This window comes from Ranitomeya variabilis, chromosome 3 (genome assembly GCF_051348905.1).
Source record: "Ranitomeya variabilis isolate aRanVar5 chromosome 3, aRanVar5.hap1, whole genome shotgun sequence".
In the NCBI taxonomy this organism is placed as follows: Eukaryota; Metazoa; Chordata; class Amphibia; order Anura; family Dendrobatidae; genus Ranitomeya; species Ranitomeya variabilis.
In genome coordinates this window covers 27,034,078-27,059,969 of record NC_135234.1, presented here as the reverse complement: position 1 = coordinate 27,059,969, position 25,892 = coordinate 27,034,078, and the positions used below count along the sequence as shown (strand labels likewise).

Below are 25,892 nucleotides of genomic sequence, written 5' to 3'. Positions count from 1 at the left end.
CCTGATGTCTGGCCCCCTCAAGCCAATGGCGCCACTCCTCAAAAGCCCACTTCATGGCCAAAAGCTCCCGATTCCCAACATCATAATTCCGCTCAGCGGGCGAAAATTTACGGGAAAAGAAGGCACAAGGCCTCATCACGGAGCAGTCAGAACTTTTCTGCGACAACACTGCCCCAGCTCCGATCTCAGAAGCGTCGACCTCAACCTGAAAAGGTAGAGCAACATCAGGCTGATGCAACACAGGGGCAGAGGAAAAACGGCGCTTAAGCTCCCGAAAGGCCTCCACAGCATCAGGGGACCAATCAGCAACATCAGCACCCTTCTTAGTCAAATCGGTCAATGGCTTAGCAATATCCGAAAAACCAGCAATAAATCGACGATAAAAGTTAGCAAAGCCCAAAAATTTCTGAAGACTCTTAAGAGAAGAGGGCTGCGTCCAATCACAAATAGCTTGAACCTTGACAGGATCCATTTCAATGGAAGAGGGGGAAAAAATATATCCCAAAAAGGAAATCCTCTGTACCCCAAAAACACACTTAGAACCCTTCACACACAAAGAATTAGACCGCAAAACCTGAAAAACCCTCCTGACTTGCTGGACATGAGAGTCCCAGTCATCCGAAAAAATCAGAATATCATCCAGATACACAATCATAAATTTATCCAAATAATCGCGAAAAATATCATGCATAAAGGACTGGAAAACTGACGGAGCATTAGAAAGACCAAAAGGCATCACTAAATACTCAAAGTGGCCCTCGGGCGTATTAAATGCGGTTTTCCACTCATCCCCCTGCCTGATTCGCACCAAATTATACGCCCCACGAAGGTCAATCTTAGAGAACCACTTGGCCCCCTTTATGCGAGCAAACAAATCAGTCAGCAACGGCAATGGGTATTGATATTTAACAGTGATTTTATTCAAAAGCCGATAATCAATACATGGTCTCAAAGAGCCGTCTTTTTTTGACACAAAGAAAAAACCGGCTCCTAAGGGAGATGACGATGGACGAATATGTCCCTTTTCCAAGGACTCCTTTATATATTCTCGCATAGCAGCATGTTCAGGCACAGACAGATTAAATAAACGACCCTTTGGGTATTTACTACCCGGGATTAAATCTATGGCACAATCGCACTCTCGGTGCGGAGGTAACGAACCAAGCTTGGATTCTTCAAAGACGTCACGATAGTCAGACAGGAACTCAGGAATTTCAGAGGGAATGGATGATGAAATGGAAACCACAGGTACATCCCCATGAGCCCCCTTACATCCCCAGCTCAACACAGACATAGCTCTCCAGTCGAGGACTGGGTTGTGAGATTGCAGCCAAGGCAATCCTAGCACCAAATCATCATGTAGATTATACAGCACCAGAAAGCGAATAATCTCCTGGTGATCCGGATTAATACGCATAGTTACTTGTGTCCAGTATTGTGGTTTATTATTAGCCAATGGGGTGGAGTCAATCCCCTTCAGAGGAATAGGAGTCTCCAAAGGCTCTAAATCATACCCACAGCGTTTGGCAAAGGACCAATCCATAAGACTCAAAGCGGCGCCAGAGTCGACATAGGCGTCCGTGGTAATAGATGACAAAGAGCAAATCAGGGTCACAGATAGAATAAATTTAGACGGTAAGGTGCAAATGGAAACAGATTTACCAAGCTTTTTAGTGCGCTTAGAGCATGCTGATATAACATGAGTAGAATCACCACAATAGAAACACAACCCATTTTTCCGTCTAAAATTCTGCCGCTCGCTTCGGGACAGAATTCTATCACACTGCATACTCTCTGGCGACTTCTCAGTGGACACCGCCAGATGGTGCACTGGTTTGCGCTCCCGCAAACGCCTATCGATCTGAATAGCCATTGTCATGGACTCATTCAGACCCGCAGGCACAGGGAACCCCACCATAACATCCTTAATGGCATCAGAGAGACCCTCTCTGAAAGTCGCCGCCAGGGCGCACTCATTCCACTGAGTAAGCACAGACCATTTACGGAATCTTTGGCAGTAAATTTCCGCTTCATCTTGCCCCTGAGATAGGGACATCAAAGTTTTTTCTGCCTGAAGCTCCAAATGAGGTTCGTCATAAAGCAACCCCAAGGCCAGAAAAAACGCATCCACATTGAGCAACGCAGGATCCCCTGGTGTCAATGAAAAAGCCCAGTCTTGAGGGTCGCCCCGGAGCAAGGAAATCACAATCCTGACCTGCTGTGCAGGGTCTCCGGCAGAGCGAGATTTCAGGGACAAAAATAATTTGCAATTATTTCGAAAATTCTGAAACCCGGATCTATTCCCCGAGAAAAATTCCGGCAAAGGAATTCTCGGCTCAGATACAGGTGCATGACAAACAAAATCCTGCAAATTTTGTACCTTCGTGGCGAGATTATTCAAACCTGCAGTTACACTCTGAAGATCCATTACAAACAGGTGGACACAGAGCCATTCAAGGGTTAAGAGGAGGTAAGAAGCAGCTAGACAGCAATTAAGGGCTAGGCAGCAAAAGTCTGAGGGGAAGAAAAAAAAAAAAAAAAATTTCCCTTCAACACTTCTTTTTCTCCTGCTTCAGCCCAAACAATTAACACTTTGTGGGCCGGTCAAACTGTCATGATCTCAATGGCAAGAGAACATAGCATAAGCATATATAGGAACTAGGTCTTGGAAGATGGGAACTGAGCTGACCATGAACTAAACCTTACGCACAACTAGCAGTGGCCGGGTAGCATGCCTACGTTGATTCTAGATGCCCAGCACCAGCCGGAGGACTAAATAAAGCTAGCAGAGGAAAATATTAGTCCTAGCTCACCTCTAGAGAAATACCCCGAAAGTAGACAGAGGCCCCCCACATGTATTGGCGGTGAGTTGAGATGAAATAACAAACGTAGTATGAAAATAGGTTTAGCAAATTTGAGGTCCACTTACTACATAGCAGAAGACAGAAAGGACACTTTCATGGTCAGCTGAAAACCCTATCAAAAACACCATCCAGAAATTACTTTAAAACTCTGGCATTAACTCATAACACCAGAGTGGCAATTCCTGTTCACAAGAGCTTTCCAGACACAGTAACGAAACTACAGCTGTGAACTGGAACAAAAATGCAAAAACAAACATGGACAAGAGTCCAACTTATCTAGTAGTTGTCTAGGAGCAGGAACAAGCACAGAGAGGCTTCTGATAACATTGTTGACCGGCAAGCAACTAACAGAGCAGCAAGGTTATATAGCGACTCCCACATCTTGATGGGAACAGGTGAACAGAGAAGATGAAGACACCAGTTCAATTCCACCAGAAGCCACCGGGGGAGCCCAGAATCCAAATTCACAACACTCCTCCTATCGGCCTTTCCTTCACAAGGAGAGGAGAACTCCATCAGACTTTGCAGCTTTTCCCTCATCTTCCGCCATTCTTCCTCTTCGCACCGGAGCTCATCACAATATTCATCCAGAAACTGAAGCATTTGGATTAAAAATTCCTGGATGACGACAGCGGCTCGTCTCACCTGGAAGAGAAGAGAAACGTTTACACCTGAGAAAACACAACGGATGATCCAATCTACAGATGTAACAAGAAGGAAAGCGACAAACCTTGGAGATGCGATTAAGCAATGTATCAATGGTCGTATCATGAGAAGAGGCATTGGTGCTGCATACAATATACGGAGGAGACATCCCACCAGAGATCTGAAATCACAAAACACAGGAACATTCACAGACTGGATGGAAATTATAGGAATTTACATATTTATTAACTTATAATAAACATAAAGCACGAACCCATTTCCACTAAACCTAGAATGGGAAACACCTCGACATTAATGAAAACATACTGACACTAGAGTTATTAAACTCTCATAGTCATGAAGCGTTTTGAATTATAACAAAAACCTTTATTAATACATAAAATACATAAAGTTAAAAAATGCCTCACAATCACAGATAGTATAAATATAGAGACCAGCGATTTCTTTTGCTTTATGCCAATCCAGGTACATCAAACATTTCCTTGCATAATATGCATAGTTGGTAAAAGTATGCGGCAAACAATTGTAAACAGCACAACAGAATTTTAAAGTGACAGTGCAAACTAAGTAGTTAATAAAGTACCATGGAAATGCATTGACACCTTGCTATGGTCAAGAACCTATAGCAGATAATAACCCTCCTTATGTATAATACATCAAGAACTCAGTATAATCTGGGTTGGCATCTACCGTGTTACTGGGTCTTATTGCCTACCATGGCACTAAATAATCACCTGCGCTTTTACTAAAACTTCATAAGAACAGGCAACCTTACCCAACCAAAAAATGAGGGATACAATCAAGCCGCACTTTCAGCCCAAACTCTTACCATACATGCTCCAAATAGCACATCTCACTGTGGAGACCAACTAAGGAACAATATCCGATGTAATACGTATTACCTGAATGCTCAAGCAGTTCAGACCTCGTGGCACGCTGAGACTCTATTACCCCGACGCGCGTTTCGCACCTGCTTCTTCCTGGGGGCGTGTCATTGGTAAGGCGTCACTACTTCTTAAAAGCAGCAGCAACCAATCAGATTGCCACAGCTGGGGCATACCCCCGGTGAGTCATACTTCACAGAAAACCAATCCCAGCGCTATTACCTCAGCCAATCTAATGCTCCAAAAAAGCCGACTCCCACACCATTGGTAAATCAGCGCATCTTATTGCCGAATCTCTAAAGCCCATCACCATCGCGCTGGTTCATACACGGCAAACATAAACCGCAAGTGCCGGATCAAACATCAAAAAAGTGTAGGAACCAACCACATAGGAACGGACGGATAAACTACCCCCGCAAAGCCGTAACACAGCGAGGCAGGATCATGCAAAGGATAGCGAGGCACCGCCGACGCCTCCCCTGCAGGCTGGGGCATCGACAGTAACCATCGCCCCCGCATGAACCCCCATCCCCTACGCTGTGTTCAGCCTAATAAAACCCAATTAGTATCACTACAACAAGCGGAGATACAAGTTTTGTTCAGCAGATAACGGGATCATATGCAAGATACCAACAAGCAGCGGCACATAACCATTAACCCTTCTAACCCCTGCATACCCACACTAAATGGTGAGCATCCAAAAGGTGATACTCACATACCGGGAATACTAATAGGTGTGTAAAACTACCCTAATGCTTGTAAGTAATGCCCCATTGCTAAACACAAACAAAACACAACCATCATGGAAACTAAATAAATATAGATGGACTTAACACACATTAAATAGTTAATACATAAAAGCAAGAGTCCATTTATCAGAGTGCACCCATGGAGATAGATCCATATCAAAAGGGGATGTATAGTCCTATAAGTCACATCCAATGCTCCTGATATCTTCAGTATTGCACAAATATCCCCTAGGCAAAATCCTTGACAGGCTGCTCCTGTAGTTAAACATGCAGACTCTTCGGACTCTCCAGATCCCATCCTCATCAATGTTGATGTAATCGAAAAGTTGACCATCAATCCAAAGGATCACAATTTGACACTGGATTCTGAAAGTGATAAACTCACAATTAAAAACAATAACAAACAAAACCAAACCAAAAAACCACACGTAAATACAATAAAAACATTGTTAAAAGACCGACTCTGATGTCATGTACACAAAAAGACCAAGGAAAGAATAATTACAAAAACGACCCGAAACCAAAATTTTCATTCAACCCTTGTGGGGCCAGTGTACCCAAACGGTAGATCCACCGACTCTCCACCTGCGCTAGGGCTTTGCCCAAATCTCCCCCCCTAGGGCCTATAGTCACAAGATCTATACCCCTAACTATCATGGCGCGGGGATTGCAATTGTGAAACTTTTTGTAGTGTCTCGGGAGTGTCTTAAGACTGGCAAGATCCTCAACCGTCGCAGCCTTCTCTATATCCCGTATATGTTCTCGAACACGTAGCTTCAATTCCCTAGTTGTAAGGCCCACGTATACTTTCCCACAAGGGCAGGTGGAGTGATAGATCACCCCTTTTGTTGAACATGAAATAAATTTCCGGATCTCGTATACCTTTGAGCCATCAAAATTGGTGAATTTTTTGGTTTTAATACAATTGGCACAGGCCTTGCACCTACCACACGGAAAAAAGCCAACCAAATCCGTAACCCCACTTTTCTTCTTCACAGGCTCGTAGTGGCTGTGCACCAAAATATCCCTAAGGTTTCTTGATCTCTTAGCCACTATGTCTGGTCTTTTGGGAATGATTGATCTTAGAATTGGGTCCGTATATAAAACGTCCCAATGTCTCTCCACAATCTGCCTAAATTCTTGCCATTTGTTGTGATAACCTGTAATAAATCGTATCTGGTTCTTATCCTCCTTCCCTCTACTGCTATTATTACCATACAACAAAACATCCCTTGATGTATTTTTTGCTCTTAAGAGCCCTCTCCTAATGGTCTTCCGACCATACCCACGCTGTGAGAACCTATCAGCTAGATCCTCAGATTGCATTGCAAAGTCAGATTCGTTAGAGCAAATACGGCGAACCCGTAAAAACTGACCTACGGGTATTCCTCTGATTGTAGAGGGCAAATGTGCTGACTTAGCATGAAGCACTGAATTTGTGGCGGTACTCTTGCGGAATACATTAGTGACAATGTCTCCTTCCGGGCGGGCACGTATCTGCAAGTCAAGAAAATCCACAGATCTGCCGTGTTTGAAGGTGAGTCTAATATTTAATTCATTCTGATTCAAGTTGGTCATCAGGGAATTGAGCTCTGCTGTGCTCCCCTCCCATACAAACCAGATATCATCAATATATCTCATCCATTCTTGGATGAGATGACACTGGGGGATGGGATTACTCATAAAGATGTCCCTTTCCCACGCCCCCAGGAAGAGGTTTGCATAGGAGGGGGCACAGCAGGCCCCCATAGCGGTGCCCTGTAACTGCAGATACGTGCCACGCCCAAAAACAAAGACATTGTGTGAAAGCACATATTCCAATAGCTCCAACAGTAGTTGGACTAATTTTCTATCCAAATTACTGCATTCCAAATACCAGGCTACCGCTCTCAACCCATCAGCATGTTTTATTGAGGTGTACAGTGCCTCTACGTCAGCAGTGACCATGACACTGCCGGGACTGAGTTGGAGATTATCCAGTCTGCGTAAAGCAGCTGTAGTGTCTTTAATAAAGGAAGGAAGTTGTGACACCAGAGGTTTCAAATAATAATCCAAGACTTGAGTGATGACCTCACAAAGACCACCGTTGCCGGACACAATCGGTCTGCCCGGAGGATCAACGGGGTCTTTGTGTATCTTGGGTAACAAGTATAATGTGGGCATCCTCGGGTGCATATCTCTAACCAGTTCCCACAGTCTTTTAGGAATTGTGCCCTCCTGGAAAGCCCTTTCCAAGATATCACTCAATTGATCCTGAAAACGCTTCAAGGGGTTACCGACCAGTTTTTTGTAGCAGTCTCCATTATTAAGCAATTTATATGCCTGCTTCTCATATAAAGTATGGGGCCAGATTACTAAATTTCCGCCTTTATCGGCCGGTTTAAAGACAACGTCCCCCCAACCCTTCAGAATATCCAATGCTTTCTTCTCAGACTGTCTAATGTTAGACGGGCCAAAGCCCCTCTGGGCAAGTTTCTCTATATCATTGGTCACCAGCTTCGTAAAGATCTCTACTGCTGGACAGTTATTTAAAGCTGGAAATTTCTTTGGTTTCCCAACCAAATGGTCCGGGAATCCACTCACCTCAATAGGATTACTTTCCAATTCCAACGCTTCTAAGTTAGCCAAAGCCTCCCTCTCTTCCTCCGTGTCAAAGGTGTTGTCACCCTGTCCCTTATGATGGAGCCTCTTTAAAATCAATTTCCTCGAAAAAAGATGTAAGTCCTTCACGGATGTGAAGGGATCTAAGGAAAAGGAGGGGCAAAAGGTAAGACCTTTTTCAAGGATCGATGTCTGCTCATCAGATAGTACATGAGATGACAAATTAATTACCTTCATCCTATCGTTCCTTTGATATGGTCTCTTTTTAAAGAAATCATATGATCTGGAGTTACCGCCATATCTAGTGCGTTTATTCCATGGCACTATATCCGCCCCCTGATTTGAAGTGCCAGCATCAGACATCGAGGACGTGGAGCTAATAGAGGTAGTTCTCATTTCCCTCTTCTCCCTACTCTGGCGAGGCTCCTGCCATTTATACACCCTATTGTTCTCATAATCAGCAACATCCCTGGAATATTTTTTCATTTTGCCAGAACAAATGTCTTTTTCCCACTTTTCCAAATCACTAGTAATTTCTCTGAGGAAGGTCTCAAATTGTTCCTTCTTCAAATCCCTTTTAAGTAGGAGGTCCAGTTTATTAATCTCATCCTCTATTTTGTTGATAGACAGAGTGTTACTGTCAATAATAATTTGTAGAAACTCCAGGGAACAAGCTGAGGCTGCTGCCATCCATCGATCCACCAATTGTTGCTCACCCAAATCAAAGGTGGGGTATAACTGCACCCGCAAACCCCTGGGGATGATTTTCTGACTAACATAGTTCTCCAGGGTGGTCTTGGTCCACCAAACCTTAGTCTTTTTGTGTACATAATTTCTATATTGTTTAATCAAATCTTTATCATTATTAGAAACGTCGGTCACTGACTGAGAGGCATTCATTTGAAAAATAGTAGAAGCTTTCTGGCGCCAGGTCAATTCTCTGGCCGTAAAGTCCATGATAGACCAACCCGTGCACTGCCAAAAGACAGAAAAGTATATAATAAACATAAAGCACGAACCCATTTCCACTAAACCTAGAATGGGAAACACCTCGACATTAATGAAAACATACTGACACTAGAGTTATTAAACTCTCATAGTCATGAAGCGTTTTGAATTATAACAAAAACCTTTATTAATACATAAAATACATAAAGTTAAAAAATGCCTCACAATCACAGATAGTATAAATATAGAGACCAGCGATTTCTTTTGCTTTATGCCAATCCAGGTACATCAAACATTTCCTTGCATAATATGCATAGTTGGTAAAAGTATGCGGCAAACAATTGTAAACAGCACAACAGAATTTTAAAGTGACAGTGCAAACTAAGTAGTTAATAAAGTACCATGGAAATGCATTGACACCTTGCTATGGTCAAGAACCTATAGCAGATAATAACCCTCCTTATGTATAATACATCAAGAACTCAGTATAATCTGGGTTGGCATCTACCGTGTTACTGGGTCTTATTGCCTACCATGGCACTAAATAATCACCTGCGCTTTTACTAAAACTTCATAAGAACAGGCAACCTTACCCAACCAAAAAATGAGGGATACAATCAAGCCGCACTTTCAGCCCAAACTCTTACCATACATGCTCCAAATAGCACATCTCACTGTGGAGACCAACTAAGGAACAATATCCGATGTAATACGTATTACCTGAATGCTCAAGCAGTTCAGACCTCGTGGCACGCTGAGACTCTATTACCCCGACGCGCGTTTCGCACCTGCTTCTTCCTGGGGGCGTGTCATTGGTAAGGCGTCACTACTTCTTAAAAGCAGCAGCAACCAATCAGATTGCCACAGCTGGGGCATACCCCCGGTGAGTCATACTTCACAGAAAACCAATCCCAGCGCTATTACCTCAGCCAATCTAATGCTCCAAAAAAGCCGACTCCCACACCATTGGTAAATCAGCGCATCTTATTGCCGAATCTCTAAAGCCCATCACCATCGCGCTGGTTCATACACGGCAAACATAAACCGCAAGTGCCGGATCAAACATCAAAAAAGTGTAGGAACCAACCACATAGGAACGGACGGATAAACTACCCCCGCAAAGCCGTAACACAGCGAGGCAGGATCATGCAAAGGATAGCGAGGCACCGCCGACGCCTCCCCTGCAGGCTGGGGCATCGACAGTAACCATCGCCCCCGCATGAACCCCCATCCCCTACGCTGTGTTCAGCCTAATAAAACCCACCAGGGGAGGCGTCGGCGGTGCCTCGCTATCCTTTGCATGATCCTGCCTCGCTGTGTTACGGCTTTGCGGGGGTAGTTTATCCGTCCGTTCCTATGTGGTTGGTTCCTACACTTTTTTGATGTTTGATCCGGCACTTGCGGTTTATGTTTGCCGTGTATGAACCAGCGCGATGGTGATGGGCTTTAGAGATTCGGCAATAAGATGCGCTGATTTACCAATGGTGTGGGAGTCGGCTTTTTTGGAGCATTAGATTGGCTGAGGTAATAGCGCTGGGATTGGTTTTCTGTGAAGTATGACTCACCGGGGGTATGCCCCAGCTGTGGCAATCTGATTGGTTGCTGCTGCTTTTAAGAAGTAGTGACGCCTTACCAATGACACGCCCCCAGGAAGAAGCAGGTGCGAAACGCGCGTCGGGGTAATAGAGTCTCAGCGTGCCACGAGGTCTGAACTGCTTGAGCATTCAGGTAATACGTATTACATCGGATATTGTTCCTTAGTTGGTCTCCACAGTGAGATGTGCTATTTGGAGCATGTATGGTAAGAGTTTGGGCTGAAAGTGCGGCTTGATTGTATCCCTCATTTTTTGGTTGGGTAAGGTTGCCTGTTCTTATGAAGTTTTAGTAAAAGCGCAGGTGATTATTTAGTGCCATGGTAGGCAATAAGACCCAGTAACACGGTAGATGCCAACCCAGATTATACTGAGTTCTTGATGTATTATACATAAGGAGGGTTATTATCTGCTATAGGTTCTTGACCATAGCAAGGTGTCAATGCATTTCCATGGTACTTTATTAACTACTTAGTTTGCACTGTCACTTTAAAATTCTGTTGTGCTGTTTACAATTGTTTGCCGCATACTTTTACCAACTATGCATATTATGCAAGGAAATGTTTGATGTACCTGGATTGGCATAAAGCAAAAGAAATCGCTGGTCTCTATATTTATACTATCTGTGATTGTGAGGCATTTTTTAACTTTATGTATTTTATGTATTAATAAAGGTTTTTGTTATAATTCAAAACGCTTCATGACTATGAGAGTTTAATAACTCTAGTGTCAGTATGTTTTCATTAATGTCGAGGTGTTTCCCATTCTAGGTTTAGTGGAAATGGGTTCGTGCTTTATGTTTATTATATACTTTTCTGTCTTTTGGCAGTGCACGGGTTGGTCTATCATGGACTTTACGGCCAGAGAATTGACCTGGCGCCAGAAAGCTTCTACTATTTTTCAAATGAATGCCTCTCAGTCAGTGACCGACGTTTCTAATAATGATAAAGATTTGATTAAACAATATAGAAATTATGTACACAAAAAGACTAAGGTTTGGTGGACCAAGACCACCCTGGAGAACTATGTTAGTCAGAAAATCATCCCCAGGGGTTTGCGGGTGCAGTTATACCCCACCTTTGATTTGGGTGAGCAACAATTGGTGGATCGATGGATGGCAGCAGCCTCAGCTTGTTCCCTGGAGTTTCTACAAATTATTATTGACAGTAACACTCTGTCTATCAACAAAATAGAGGATGAGATTAATAAACTGGACCTCCTACTTAAAAGGGATTTGAAGAAGGAACAATTTGAGACCTTCCTCAGAGAAATTACTAGTGATTTGGAAAAGTGGGAAAAAGACATTTGTTCTGGCAAAATGAAAAAATATTCCAGGGATGTTGCTGATTATGAGAACAATAGGGTGTATAAATGGCAGGAGCCTCGCCAGAGTAGGGAGAAGAGGGAAATGAGAACTACCTCTATTAGCTCCACGTCCTCGATGTCTGATGCTGGCACTTCAAATCAGGGGGCGGATATAGTGCCATGGAATAAACGCACTAGATATGGCGGTAACTCCAGATCATATGATTTCTTTAAAAAGAGACCATATCAAAGGAACGATAGGATGAAGGTAATTAATTTGTCATCTCATGTACTATCTGATGAGCAGACATCGATCCTTGAAAAAGGTCTTACCTTTTGCCCCTCCTTTTCCTTAGATCCCTTCACATCCGTGAAGGACTTACATCTTTTTTCGAGGAAATTGATTTTAAAGAGGCTCCATCATAAGGGACAGGGTGACAACACCTTTGACACGGAGGAAGAGAGGGAGGCTTTGGCTAACTTAGAAGCGTTGGAATTGGAAAGTAATCCTATTGAGGTGAGTGGATTCCCGGACCATTTGGTTGGGAAACCAAAGAAATTTCCAGCTTTAAATAACTGTCCAGCAGTAGAGATCTTTACGAAGCTGGTGACCAATGATATAGAGAAACTTGCCCAGAGGGGCTTTGGCCCGTCTAACATTAGACAGTCTGAGAAGAAAGCATTGGATATTCTGAAGGGTTGGGGGGACGTTGTCTTTAAACCGGCCGATAAAGGCGGAAATTTAGTAATCTGGCCCCATACTTTATATGAGAAGCAGGCATATAAATTGCTTAATAATGGAGACTGCTACAAAAAACTGGTCGGTAACCCCTTGAAGCGTTTTCAGGATCAATTGAGTGATATCTTGGAAAGGGCTTTCCAGGAGGGCACAATTCCTAAAAGACTGTGGGAACTGGTTAGAGATATGCACCCGAGGATGCCCACATTATACTTGTTACCCAAGATACACAAAGACCCCGTTGATCCTCCGGGCAGACCGATTGTGTCCGGCAACGGTGGTCTTTGTGAGGTCATCACTCAAGTCTTGGATTATTATTTGAAACCTCTGGTGTCACAACTTCCTTCCTTTATTAAAGACACTACAGCTGCTTTACGCAGACTGGATAATCTCCAACTCAGTCCCGGCAGTGTCATGGTCACTGCTGACGTAGAGGCACTGTACACCTCAATAAAACATGCTGATGGGTTGAGAGCGGTAGCCTGGTATTTGGAATGCAGTAATTTGGATAGAAAATTAGTCCAACTACTGTTGGAGCTATTGGAATATGTGCTTTCACACAATGTCTTTGTTTTTGGGCGTGGCACGTATCTGCAGTTACAGGGCACCGCTATGGGGGCCTGCTGTGCCCCCTCCTATGCAAACCTCTTCCTGGGGGCGTGGGAAAGGGACATCTTTATGAGTAATCCCATCCCCCAGTGTCATCTCATCCAAGAATGGATGAGATATATTGATGATATCTGGTTTGTATGGGAGGGGAGCACAGCAGAGCTCAATTCCCTGATGACCAACTTGAATCAGAATGAATTAAATATTAGACTCACCTTCAAACACGGCAGATCTGTGGATTTTCTTGACTTGCAGATACGTGCCCGCCCGGAAGGAGACATTGTCACTAATGTATTCCGCAAGAGTACCGCCACAAATTCAGTGCTTCATGCTAAGTCAGCACATTTGCCCTCTACAATCAGAGGAATACCCGTAGGTCAGTTTTTACGGGTTCGCCGTATTTGCTCTAACGAATCTGACTTTGCAATGCAATCTGAGGATCTAGCTGATAGGTTCTCACAGCGTGGGTATGGTCGGAAGACCATTAGGAGAGGGCTCTTAAGAGCAAAAAATACATCAAGGGATGTTTTGTTGTATGGTAATAATAGCAGTAGAGGGAAGGAGGATAAGAACCAGATACGATTTATTACAGGTTATCACAACAAATGGCAAGAATTTAGGCAGATTGTGGAGAGACATTGGGACGTTTTATATACGGACCCAATTCTAAGATCAATCATTCCCAAAAGACCAGACATAGTGGCTAAGAGATCAAGAAACCTTAGGGATATTTTGGTGCACAGCCACTACGAGCCTGTGAAGAAGAAAAGTGGGGTTACGGATTTGGTTGGCTTTTTTCCGTGTGGTAGGTGCAAGGCCTGTGCCAATTGTATTAAAACCAAAAAATTCACCAATTTTGATGGCTCAAAGGTATACGAGATCCGGAAATTTATTTCATGTTCAACAAAAGGGGTGATCTATCACTCCACCTGCCCTTGTGGGAAAGTATACGTGGGCCTTACAACTAGGGAATTGAAGCTACGTGTTCGAGAACATATACGGGATATAGAGAAGGCTGCGACGGTTGAGGATCTTGCCAGTCTTAAGACACTCCCGAGACACTACAAAAAGTTTCACAATTGCAATCCCCGCGCCATGATAGTTAGGGGTATAGATCTTGTGACTATAGGCCCTAGGGGGGGAGATTTGGGCAAAGCCCTAGCGCAGGTGGAGAGTCGGTGGATCTACCGTTTGGGTACACTGGCCCCACAAGGGTTGAATGAAAATTTTGGTTTCGGGTCGTTTTTGTAATTATTCTTTCCTTGGTCTTTTTGTGTACATGACATCAGAGTCGGTCTTTTAACAATGTTTTTATTGTATTTACGTGTGGTTTTTTGGTTTGGTTTTGTTTGTTATTGTTTTTAATTGTGAGTTTATCACTTTCAGAATCCAGTGTCAAATTGTGATCCTTTGGATTGATGGTCAACTTTTCGATTACATCAACATTGATGAGGATGGGATCTGGAGAGTCCGAAGAGTCTGCATGTTTAACTACAGGAGCAGCCTGTCAAGGATTTTGCCTAGGGGATATTTGTGCAATACTGAAGATATCAGGAGCATTGGATGTGACTTATAGGACTATACATCCCCTTTTGATATGGATCTATCTCCATGGGTGCACTCTGATAAATGGACTCTTGCTTTTATGTATTAACTATTTAATGTGTGTTAAGTCCATCTATATTTATTTAGTTTCCATGATGGTTGTGTTTTGTTTGTGTTTAGCAATGGGGCATTACTTACAAGCATTAGGGTAGTTTTACACACCTATTAGTATTCCCGGTATGTGAGTATCACCTTTTGGATGCTCACCATTTAGTGTGGGTATGCAGGGGTTAGAAGGGTTAATGGTTATGTGCCGCTGCTTGTTGGTATCTTGCATATGATCCCGTTATCTGCTGAACAAAACTTGTATCTCCGCTTGTTGTAGTGATACTAATTGGGTTTTATTAGGCTGAACACAGCGTAGGGGATGGGGGTTCATGCGGGGGCGATGGTTACTGTCGATGCCCCAGCCTGCAGGGGAGGCGTCGGCGGTGCCTCGCTATCCTTTGCATGATCCTGCCTCGCTGTGTTACGGCTTTGCGGGGGTAGTTTATCCGTCCGTTCCTATGTGGTTGGTTCCTACACTTTTTTGATGTTTGATCCGGCACTTGCGGTTTATGTTTGCCGTGTATGAACCAGCGCGATGGTGATGGGCTTTAGAGATTCGGCAATAAGATGCGCTGATTTACCAATGGTGTGGGAGTCGGCTTTTTTGGAGCATTAGATTGGCTGAGGTAATAGCGCTGGGATTGGTTTTCTGTGAAGTATGACTCACCGGGGGTATGCCCCAGCTGTGGCAATCTGATTGGTTGCTGCTGCTTTTAAGAAGTAGTGACGCCTTACCAATGACACGCCCCCAGGAAGAAGCAGGTGCGAAACGCGCGTCGGGGTAATAGAGTCTCAGCGTGCCACGAGGTCTGAACTGCTTGAGCATTCAGGTAATACGTATTACATCGGATATTGTTCCTTAGTTGGTCTCCACAGTGAGATGTGCTATTTGGAGCATGTATGGTAAGAGTTTGGGCTGAAAGTGCGGCTTGATTGTATCCCTCATTTTTTGGTTGGGTAAGGTTGCCTGTTCTTATGAAGTTTTAGTAAAAGCGCAGGTGATTATTTAGTGCCATGGTAGGCAATAAGACCCAGTAACACGGTAGATGCCAACCCAGATTATACTGAGTTCTTGATGTATTATACATAAGGAGGGTTATTATCTGCTATAGGTTCTTGACCATAGCAAGGTGTCAATGCATTTCCATGGTACTTTATTAACTACTTAGTTTGCACTGTCACTTTAAAATTCTGTTGTGCTGTTTACAATTGTTTGCCGCATACTTTTACCAACTATGCATATTATGCAAGGAAATGTTTGATGTACCTGGATTGGCATAAAGCAAAAGAAATCGCTGGTCTCTATATTTATACTATCTGTGATTGTGAGGCATTTTTTAACTTTATGTATTTTATGTATTAATAAAGGTTTTTGTTATAATTCAAAACGCTTCATGACTATGAGAGTTTAATAACTCTAGTGTCAGTATGTTTTCATATTTATTAACTTATTGTGAATATTTTTTGTTCTATTTGCACATTTTTACTGATATTTCGCCTTTGTTGTCACTGTTATATATGAATGTCACTTTATGTGTTTTTTATATTGGTTATATCTACGTATTTGTATCATTTTGTAACTATTTTTCAGATGAAGTTTCTACATTTTTCTCCTTATTATACCCATGATCAGGCTTTTTTATCTTGATGAGCTCAGAAATATGAGGGTTTTTTATTATTTTACATTCTCTAGTCTTCATTATTGACATTTCTCTTCATTGTTTCACACACTGGAGCTGAATTTCCTCCTTTATTATCTTTAGATTTATGTTCCATGGACTGACGATGACTTAGAACTAACCATTTTCTTATACGTCTGGTGAAGCTCCTGAAAGTTCTCCTGTGCAGGTAACCTGCAGTTATCGGCCTGAGCCGGGCTGGGGACTAATGTGAGAACTAGGACAATATTAAGGCACTTTATCATGGTGCTGATGGGTGACGCTCGCTCTCAGGGCAGCAGATTCAGCCTCTTCTTCTCGCTCATACATCTTCTCCATCGCTGGATGTTAGTAGGGGATAATTTTCGCTAATGTGCAAACATGAAATAAATGTCCGGAGCTTTTCTGACTTTTCACTACTAACCTTGAACATTTAACAATTGAGGAAATTTAATGTTACAGAAAATCTTGCGGCAGCAACAGGGTCTGAACTCCGGACTCTGGCATCTTAAGCAGCGGCTCTACCAGTCGGCTATTCTGTCTGGTGTTGGGTGTGGCACCAGTTTAGTTCCTTTCCCTCTAGAAATGAGCGCAGATTTGCCGGTGTTATCGCCTCCAGCGTTCAGCTTCCATATTACACTTATTACTCATTTATCCTGACATTAATCTCCGGCCGATGTACGTATGAGCACAAGAACAACTACAGGAAGCCCGAACCTCATGAATGATCAGGCGGCTACACAGGAGGTGAGGACGCTGCCGGCGAGAGCTGGAGCTCTACAAGGGAAGGGAGGAGACGAGAGGAGGAGGAGAAGCTGCTGATACGGCCGTGTGGTGGCAGCAGGGTTATTGGGGACTTTCTTCATAACGAGGATTTTAAGGTTGATTTTGAACGTTGTAAACATAACAGAGAGCCGAACCGGTTGGGTAACAAATTCTAGAGTACGGGGGAAGCACGGGAGGAATCTTATATACAGTTGTGTGAGGATCAGACAAGACACAGAAAACCTTTACATGTTAGATATCCCTGATCTCAGAATGATCTGTACAACAATGTTACTGTGTGAGAAATATTACCGAGTGTTATAGAAGTGATAATAAGTTTGCCAGGTGAAGTCCCATAGAATAAAGAAAAGTGTCTAAGTGTAAAAATGTGTAAAGAATAAAAATGAAATAATAAAATAATAAAAGCAAAAGATTTTTATGTCTAAGAAGTGAAAAATTAAAAAAACACATGTTTTGTATCACAATGCACATTCCTGTAGTAGAGAATATAATGCAGTTTATGGTTATATAGTTGTGAAAAAAAGAAGAAAAAGTGATGAAAGAGTCATGTATAAGGCAAAGAGATGGGAGAAAAGCAACAATGAACCCACAGAACAGACGTCACTCGGCTCCCAAGACAGAAAATGAAAAATGTTTTGATCTCGGAAAATGGATTATATAGAAATCAATCTACAATTAGTGTTTAACTGGAAATTAAGGAATTGGATGAATATTAATTGAATTTTCACCGAATTTTACAAAATATTCGGATTCTCGCCTCCTAGGAATTATAATCTGTATTTTATTCGCACTCAGTATCGGAGTAATCGCACCGACCTCAGAATAACGCTAATATGTCACCTATACTGAGCCGTGAGAGCAAAACCAAATCACTGGGGGAAGTTGTGGTTTTAGGACACAAACAAACAAAAACTTAATAAAAGTTTCACGCTAGAGGTGAGGGGATTAATTTTTGAGGATCAGCAAAAAAATATTGCCTAGCCCCATTTCACACATGCTGTACACTTATTAAATGCATTATTTCCGTCAGGCGCAGAAGCACAGGCTTTCCCATAATGCCCTGCAGCAATCTGATCACATGAAGTAACACAGTCAATCAGGGGGCGATCATAGACGGTATAAAACATAAGATCGGGCATGTGTACAGTGTAGGGATAGGAGCTCAGAGCACACGGCATAGGGATGGAAAAGCTTTTATTTTGATTGTGGCGTATTAATTCAGTGCTAATGTACCAGATGGAAAATTGGAATGAATGGAAGTCTAAGATTCAGGTGATATTCTGGGAAATGTTGCATTTCCTCATCATCATCACTCAGTGTCTGACTGTGAATTATACATCTGTGATCCCCTGCAGTAAATGCACCTTGATAGCGGCTTCCTTTTTATTCCTCACATAATGCCTGGAAGCAAGGGAGCATTAAATCACTGATTGCAAGTTTGGCAACAAAATCCAAATTCTGACTTCTAGGCTTGTTTCTGCTTGTAAATGAAAGTTTGATCCCTGTGTTTTGAGATGCGCCATTTTTTTTGTACAAAAAGATAAATCTCCCCAATTGTGAAATTTATACAGAAGTGTTCCTGAACCAAAGCGTGCACGTTGTTTAAAATACTTTTTTGAGCCTAATTCATTGCTCCAATAGTCTAATATTAGATGCACCAGAATACAGGGGCCAGTACACGAGATACCGTACACACCACGACCACACTGCCGCTGTTATCTCATGTCTGTTAACAGTCGTGAATCTACATGTAGCGACTATAAAACCTAGAAGTTTAGGTTTAATTAAATTAATTTTCATTCCGCTTAAAAGGGGGATTACTACTATTTAAATAAAAAGCCAAACTGCAAAAATTTGAGGTCTCTGCCGTCATAAACAAATGGGCACATTGAATGTTACAACACTAAATAATATTACTAAAAACGTTAAAATCTTTTTTTTCAATTTTATTGTTCGCAGATACAAAATATAAATTTCTGGGTAAAGTCCAATTTATTTATAAACAACAACGAGTTCTTCAATGTCCAGTCCATGATTCTCGGGGTTCGGTTCCTCTCCTTGTGTCCCTGCAGGTCTCGTTATAAGTCGTCATCTCCCCTGACGTCTCGTGAAGCTCCTGGACCCATATAACATTCACATGCTGGCGGAGTGTTGGGTCATCAGGTGTAGAAGTCTCGTCATCATTACATCCACCATTAATAGAGAGCAGACGCCATCATTCTAAAAGCGGCAGAAAATAAGTAAGTGCCCCCTATGGAGGTGAGAACATGATGGGTCCCGCCATCATCTACAGACATCTTACCTTATTTCTCAGCAGGGACCGCATGTCAGTAAAGTAAGTGGCGAATCTCCGCTGACTCCTCCTATCGGCCTTTCCCTCACAGGGAGATGAGAACTCAATCAGACTTTGCAGCTTTTCCCTCATCTTCCGCCATTCTTCCTCTTCGCACCGGAGCTCATCACAATATTCATCCAGAAACTGAAGCGTTTGGATGAAAACTTCCGGGTTGATGACAGCGGCTCGTCTCACCTGGAAGAGAAGAGAAACGTTTACACCTGAGAAAACACAACAGATGATCCAATCTGCAGATGTAACAAGAAGGAAAGCGACAAACCTTGGAGATGCGATTAAGCAATGTATCAATGGTCGTATCATGAGAAGAGGCATTGGTGCTGCATACAATATACAGAGGAGACATCCCGGCAGAGATCTGAAATCACAAAACACAGGAACATTCACAGACTGGATGGAGATTATAGGAATTTACTTATTATAAATATTTTTTGTTCTATTTGCACATTTTTACTGATATTTCGCCTTTGTTGTCGCTGTTATATATTAATGTCACTTTATGTGTTTTTTATATTGGTTATATCTACGTATTTGTATCATTTTTAGCTATTTTTCAGATGAAGTTTCTACATTTTTCTCCTTATTATACCCATGATCAGGCTTCTTTTTATCTTGATGAGCTCAGACATATGAGGGTTTTTCATTATTTTATATTCTCTAGTCTTTATTATTGACATTTCTCCTGATTGTTTCATACACTGGAACTGAATTTCCTCCTTTTTTTATCTTTATCGTTCCATGGACTGACGATGGCTTAGAACTAACCATTTTCTTATACGTCTGGTGAAGCTCCTGAAAGTTCTCCTGTGCAGGTAACCTGCAGTTATCGGCCTGAGCCGGGCTGGAGACTAATGTGAGGACTAGGACAATATTAAGGCACTTTCTCATGGTGCTGATGGGTGACGCTCGCTCTCAGGGCAGCAGATTCAGCCTCTTCTTCTCGCTCATACATCTTCTCCATCGCTGGATGTTAGTAGGGGATAATTTTCGCTAATGTGCAAACATGAAATAAATGTCCGGAGCTTTTCTGACTTTTCACTACTAACCTTGAACATTTAACAATTGAGGAAATTTAATGTCACAGAAAATCTTGCGGCAGTAACAGGGTTTGAACTCCGGACTCCGGTGTCTTAAGCAGCGGCTCTACCAGTCGGCTATTCTACCTGGTGTTGGGTGTGGCACCAGTTTAGTTCCTTTCCCTCTAGAAATGAGCGCAGATTTGTCGGTGTTATCGCCTCCAGTGTTCAGCTTCCATATTACACTTATTACTCATTTATCCTGACATTAATCTCCGGCCGATGTACGTATGACCACAAGAACAACTACAAGAAGCACGAACCTCATGAATGATCAGGCGCCTACACAGGAGGTGAGGACACTGCCGGCGAGAGCTGGAGCTCTACAAGGGAAGGAGGAGACGAGAGGAGGAGGAGAAGCTGCTGATACGGCCGTGTGGTGGCAGCAGGGTTATTGGAGACTTTCTTCATAACGAGGATTTTCATTTTAATTTTGAAGGTCTCAAACATAACAGAGAGCCGGACCGGAGGGGTAACAAATTCTAGAGTACGAGAGAAGTACGGGAGAAATCTTATATACAGTTGTGTGAGGATCTGACAAAAAACAGAAAACCTTTACATGTTAGATATCTCAGAATGATCTGTACAACAATGTTACTGTGTGAGCAATATTACCAAGTGTTGTTGTGAAGTTCCATAGAGGAGAGAAAGATATCGAAGTGTAAAAATGTTCAAGAATAAAAATGAAACAATAAAATGTTAAAGGCAAAATATTTTTATGTCTAAGAAATTAAAATTTTTTAAAAGACATGTTTTGTATAACAATACACATACCAGCAAGCAGGGGTAGTATGTCCTCAACTCTGCTGCCCGGCTAATCCACCTCTCTCCTCGCTACTCCCTTGTTTCTCCCCTCTGTAAATTCCTCCACTGGTTCCCAATTTCCCAACGAATCCAGTTCAAACTACTAACACTGGTCTACAAAGCCATCCACAACCTGTCCCCTCCCTATATCTCTGAACTAATCTCCCAATATCTTCCCTCACGTAATCTTCGATCCTCCCAAGACCTTCTACTCTCCTCCACACTTATTTGTTCCTCACACAACTGCCTCCAAGATTTCTTCTGAATATCCCCTATCCTCTGGAATTCCACGCCTCAACACGTCCGATTATCCACCACCCTCGGATCCTTCAGGCGAAACCTGAAAACCCATCTCTTCAGGAAAGCCTATGCAGCGCCCCAGAGTCCTGGTCGTTGCAGTACTGTGGTCCCGCCACTATGGGGAGCCATGGTACGTCTGATGGCACTGAAGGAGTTCGTCTGACCAGGTATCACAGACACCAATACATTTCACAGCCGGGCCACCAGGGGGAGCTAAGGGTCCTATTCATTAGGCCACTCCTCACACACGGGTAAAACTGGGGGTCAGGCAGGAAGTTAGTTAGAAAGCTGACTGGATAAGAACCGGGCAACACCTTGTGGCAGAGGGTGTTGCGGGAGAGGATTCGGTAGGGCCTCTGTCAGGTTTGGGACCCTGATGGAGACCTGGCTACAGGAAAGAATGTAACGGGACCGTGCCTGCACAGAGAAGCGGCGGTGCCCTAAGGAAGGACTAGAAGAGAGATAGATTGTGCTGAGTGAGAAACGAGATCGAAGCAAATAGGAGAATACCAGTAGGGGTCGTGCCGTGAGATCGAGGCAACATCCTACTGAGGCGTGTAGCCGGCGGCCGGAACGCCGAGGAAGTATACAGAGATCTAGCTTCAAGCAATACTTCAAACCTACGGCAGGACAGTCAGTCTCAGGCGGGCTGTCTCACATTTAATCACCTATGCAGTCTTGGGGGGCAACTTGTGGAGAGGGGCGACTCTAGGGTCCCGGAAGAGCTCCGAGCCTACCCGTCATACGGGTGCCGTTCCAACCAGAACATCGGGAGGGACGGAGGATTAGCAGAACATCAACTAATCGAGTTGTGAGGGAACTTAAGAAACAGACACAACAGTTGTGGGGTACTTTCCGTAAGCACAGCAGGGAAGGACTACAACACATAGCGCTAAGAAGGAAGGCACTGATTTCCACCTGCAAAGTGAACTCTGGAAGTGCCATTGGACCGGCCGGACTTGCGCAGCCTGGTGATCTGTATTCCGGACTGAGGACCCAGAGATCTTCAGTAAAGAGGTAAAGAGACTGCAACCTGGTGTCCTCGTTATTTACCGCGACCTGCACCCCACAACTGCACCACTATCACCGACTTATTTCACCGGATGTCCCCCACTGACCGGCAGGGCCACGGACCGGGTCTAGCCACCGTGACAACCCCAGAGCAGAGACTTAGAGGCCCGGTACCGGGTACCCCTCGGCCCAGCGGTGGTGTGGGGGCGCTCCACCTACAGCCTGCAATAACCATTCTGATGCCTCACCACCACCCAAGTTGCTGCCTCACCAACCACCCGAGTTGTCGCCTCACCAACCACCTGAGCTGCCGCATCACCACCGCCAGAGCTGCCACGTCACCATCCACCTGAGCTGCTGCATCACCACCGCCAGAGCTGCCGCTTCACCACCTCCAGAGCTGCCGCCTCACCACCACCAGAGCTGCCGCACCCCCGACCTTCTGTCTCTTCCCCATTATCCCGTAGAATGTAAGTCCACAAGGACAGGGTCCTCTCCCCTCTGTACCAGTCTGTCATTGTAAATTTGCTTACTGTAAACAATATAACTCTGTACGTAACCCCTTTTCTCATGTACAGCACCATGGAATTAATGGTGCTATATAAATAAATAATAATAATTATAAATAATTCACTTATTGCAAAGTTGCAGCTAAATCCAAATTCTGAATCCAAGGCTTGTTTCTGGTGGTAAATGAAAGTGTGATTCCTGAGTTTTGAGATGTGCCTTTTAAAAAAAAAAAGATAAATCTCCCAATTTCTGAAATTTATACAGAAGTGTTCACTTACCAAAGTGTGCACATTGTGTAAAATTATTTTTTGAGCCTAAATCATTGCTCCAATAGCCTAATATTAGTTGCACCAGAATACAGCGGCCAGTACACTAGATACCGTACACACCATGACCATAGTGCCGCTGTTATCTCATGTCTGTTAACAGTCGTGAATCTACATGTAGCAACTTCAAAACCTAGAAGTTTAGGTTTCATTAGATTAATTTTCATTCCGCTTGAAGGGGGGACTACTACTATTTAAAAAAAAGGCAAACTGCAAAAATTTGGGGTCTCTGCCGTATTAAAAAATGGGCACATTAAATGTTACAACACTAGATAATAAAAATCAAAACTATAAAATCTTTGTTTTTTCATATTTTTATTTCTCCCAGATACAAGAATATAAAATTCTGGGATGTAAAGTCTAATTCATTTATAATTAATGATGAGTTCTTCGATGTCCAGTCCACGATTCTCGGGGTTCGGTTCCTCTCTTTGTGTCGCTGCAGGTTTCGTTATAAGTTGTCATCTTCCCGGACGTCTCGTGAAGCTCCTGGACCCATATAACATTCACATGAGGGCGGAGAGTTGGGACATCAAGTGTAGAAGTCTCATCATCATTACATCCACCAATAATAGAGGACATACGCCATTGATCTAAACATGGCAGAAAATAAGTAAGTGCCCCCTATGGGGGTGAGAACATGATGGATCCTGCCATCATCTACAGACATTTTACCTTATTTCTCAGCAGGGACCGCATTTGAGCAAAGTACAGTGGTGTTCAAAAGTCCTGCATAGGCATAGGATAAATTGATTTTTCAAGTTTTAAACGTTCTGTTGAATATCTTCGATGCTAATATGACATATTATATATGGTTTTGTTCAGAATACAATTTTGCATTGTCTCCCTGTAATATTTTTAGCTTTTGAAGCAGTTTTGCCTGAAATTATTGCAACAATATGGGAATTGAAAGCACGACTAAATATTGTACAGCTTCAGATCCAAAATTAGCCAATCACAGATGAGGTTCTTGTAACCAATCATAACCTGGATATGGCAGCCAATCACATTGCATCACATCTGCTGCTTTGTTTGTTTGTTTTATCTGTTGGTCTATCTAGTGAATCATACTGTAGAGTTTAATGATGGGAGCCTTCAGATTTTTGTCAGCGGAGGGTCGTGGGCATTGAAATATTTAAAATGGAGGAATGTTGTGAATTTGGATTCTGGGCTCCCCCGGTGGCTACTGGTGGAATTGAACTGGTGTCTTCATCTTCTCTGTTCACCTGTTCCCATCAAGATGTGGGAGTCGCTATATAACCTTGCTGCTTTGTTAGTTGCTTGCCGGTCAACAATGTTATCAGAAGCCTCTCTGTGCTTGTTCCTGCTCCTAGACAACTACTAGATAAGTTGGACTCTTGTCCATGTTTGTTTTTGCATTTTTGTTCCAGTTCACAGCTGTAGTTTCGTTACTGTGTCTGGAAAGCTCTTGTGAACAGGAATTGCCACTCTGGTGTTATGAGTTAATGCCAGAGTTTTAAAGTAATTTCTGGATGGTGTTTTGATAGGGTTTTTAGCTGACCATGAAAGTGTTCTTTCTGTCTTCTGCTATGTAGTAAGTGGACCTCAAATTTGCTAAACCTATTTTCATACTACGTTTTGTTATTTCATCTTAATTCACCGCCAATACATGTGGGGGGCCTCTGTCTCCTTTCGGGGTATTTCTCTAGAGGTGAGCTAGGACTTATTTTCCTCTGCTAGCATTATTTAGTCCTCCGGCTGGTGCTGGGCATCTAGAATCAACGTAGGCATGCTACCCGGCCACTGCTAGTTGTGTGTTAGGTTTAGTTCATGGTCAGCTCAGTTCCCATCTTCCAAGAGCTAGTTCCTATATATGCTGATGCTATGTTCTCTTGCCATTGAGATCATGACAGTTTGACCGGCCCACAAAGTGTTAATTGTTTGGGCTGAAGCAGGAGATAGAGAAGTGTTTAAGGGAAATTTTTTTTTTTTTTTTTTTCCCTTCAGAGTTTTGCTGTCTAGCCCTTAATTGCTGTCTAGCTGCTTCTTACCTCCTCTTAACCCTTGAATGGCTCTGTGTCCACCTGTTTGTAATGGATCTTCAGAGTGTAACTGCAGGTTTGAATAATCTCGCCACGAAGGTACAAAATTTGCAAGATTTTGTTTGTCATGTGTTGTGAATTTGGATTCTGGGCTCCCCCGGTGGCCGCTTGTGGAATTGGACTTGTCATCCTCTTTCCTGTTTCACCTGGTTCCATCAGTAGTGGGTGTCGCTATTTAAGCTCATTTCTCTGGTGGTTTCTTGCCGGTCAACAATGTTATCTGATGCCTCTCAGTGCTTGTTCCTGCTTCTAGACTACTACTAGATAAGTTGGACTTTTGTCCTTGTTTTGTTTTGCCTATTTGTTCCAGTTCACAGCTGAAGTTTTGTTACTGTGTCTGGAAAGCTCTCGTTGATCAGGGATTGCTACTCTGGCGTTATGAGTTAATACCAGAG

The 25,892-nt window shown here is 43.1% G+C and overlaps 1 protein-coding gene across 1 annotated transcript; it reads right to left on the bottom strand.

Annotated features, from left to right (window-relative positions):
* Positions 1 to 19,011: 19,011 nt before the first annotated feature.
* LOC143817912 (uncharacterized) lies at positions 19,012 to 20,556 on the bottom strand. Its single transcript, XM_077299383.1, has 3 exons — positions 19,670 to 20,556; positions 19,357 to 19,584; positions 19,012 to 19,274 (listed from the first exon to the last, which is right to left on the bottom strand). The coding sequence occupies exons 1-3, from the start codon at positions 19,751 to 19,753 to the stop codon at positions 19,188 to 19,190; spliced, it is 399 nt and encodes a 132-aa protein (XP_077155498.1). The 5' UTR covers positions 19,754 to 20,556; the 3' UTR covers positions 19,012 to 19,187.
* Positions 20,557 to 25,892: the final 5,336 nt, after the last annotated feature.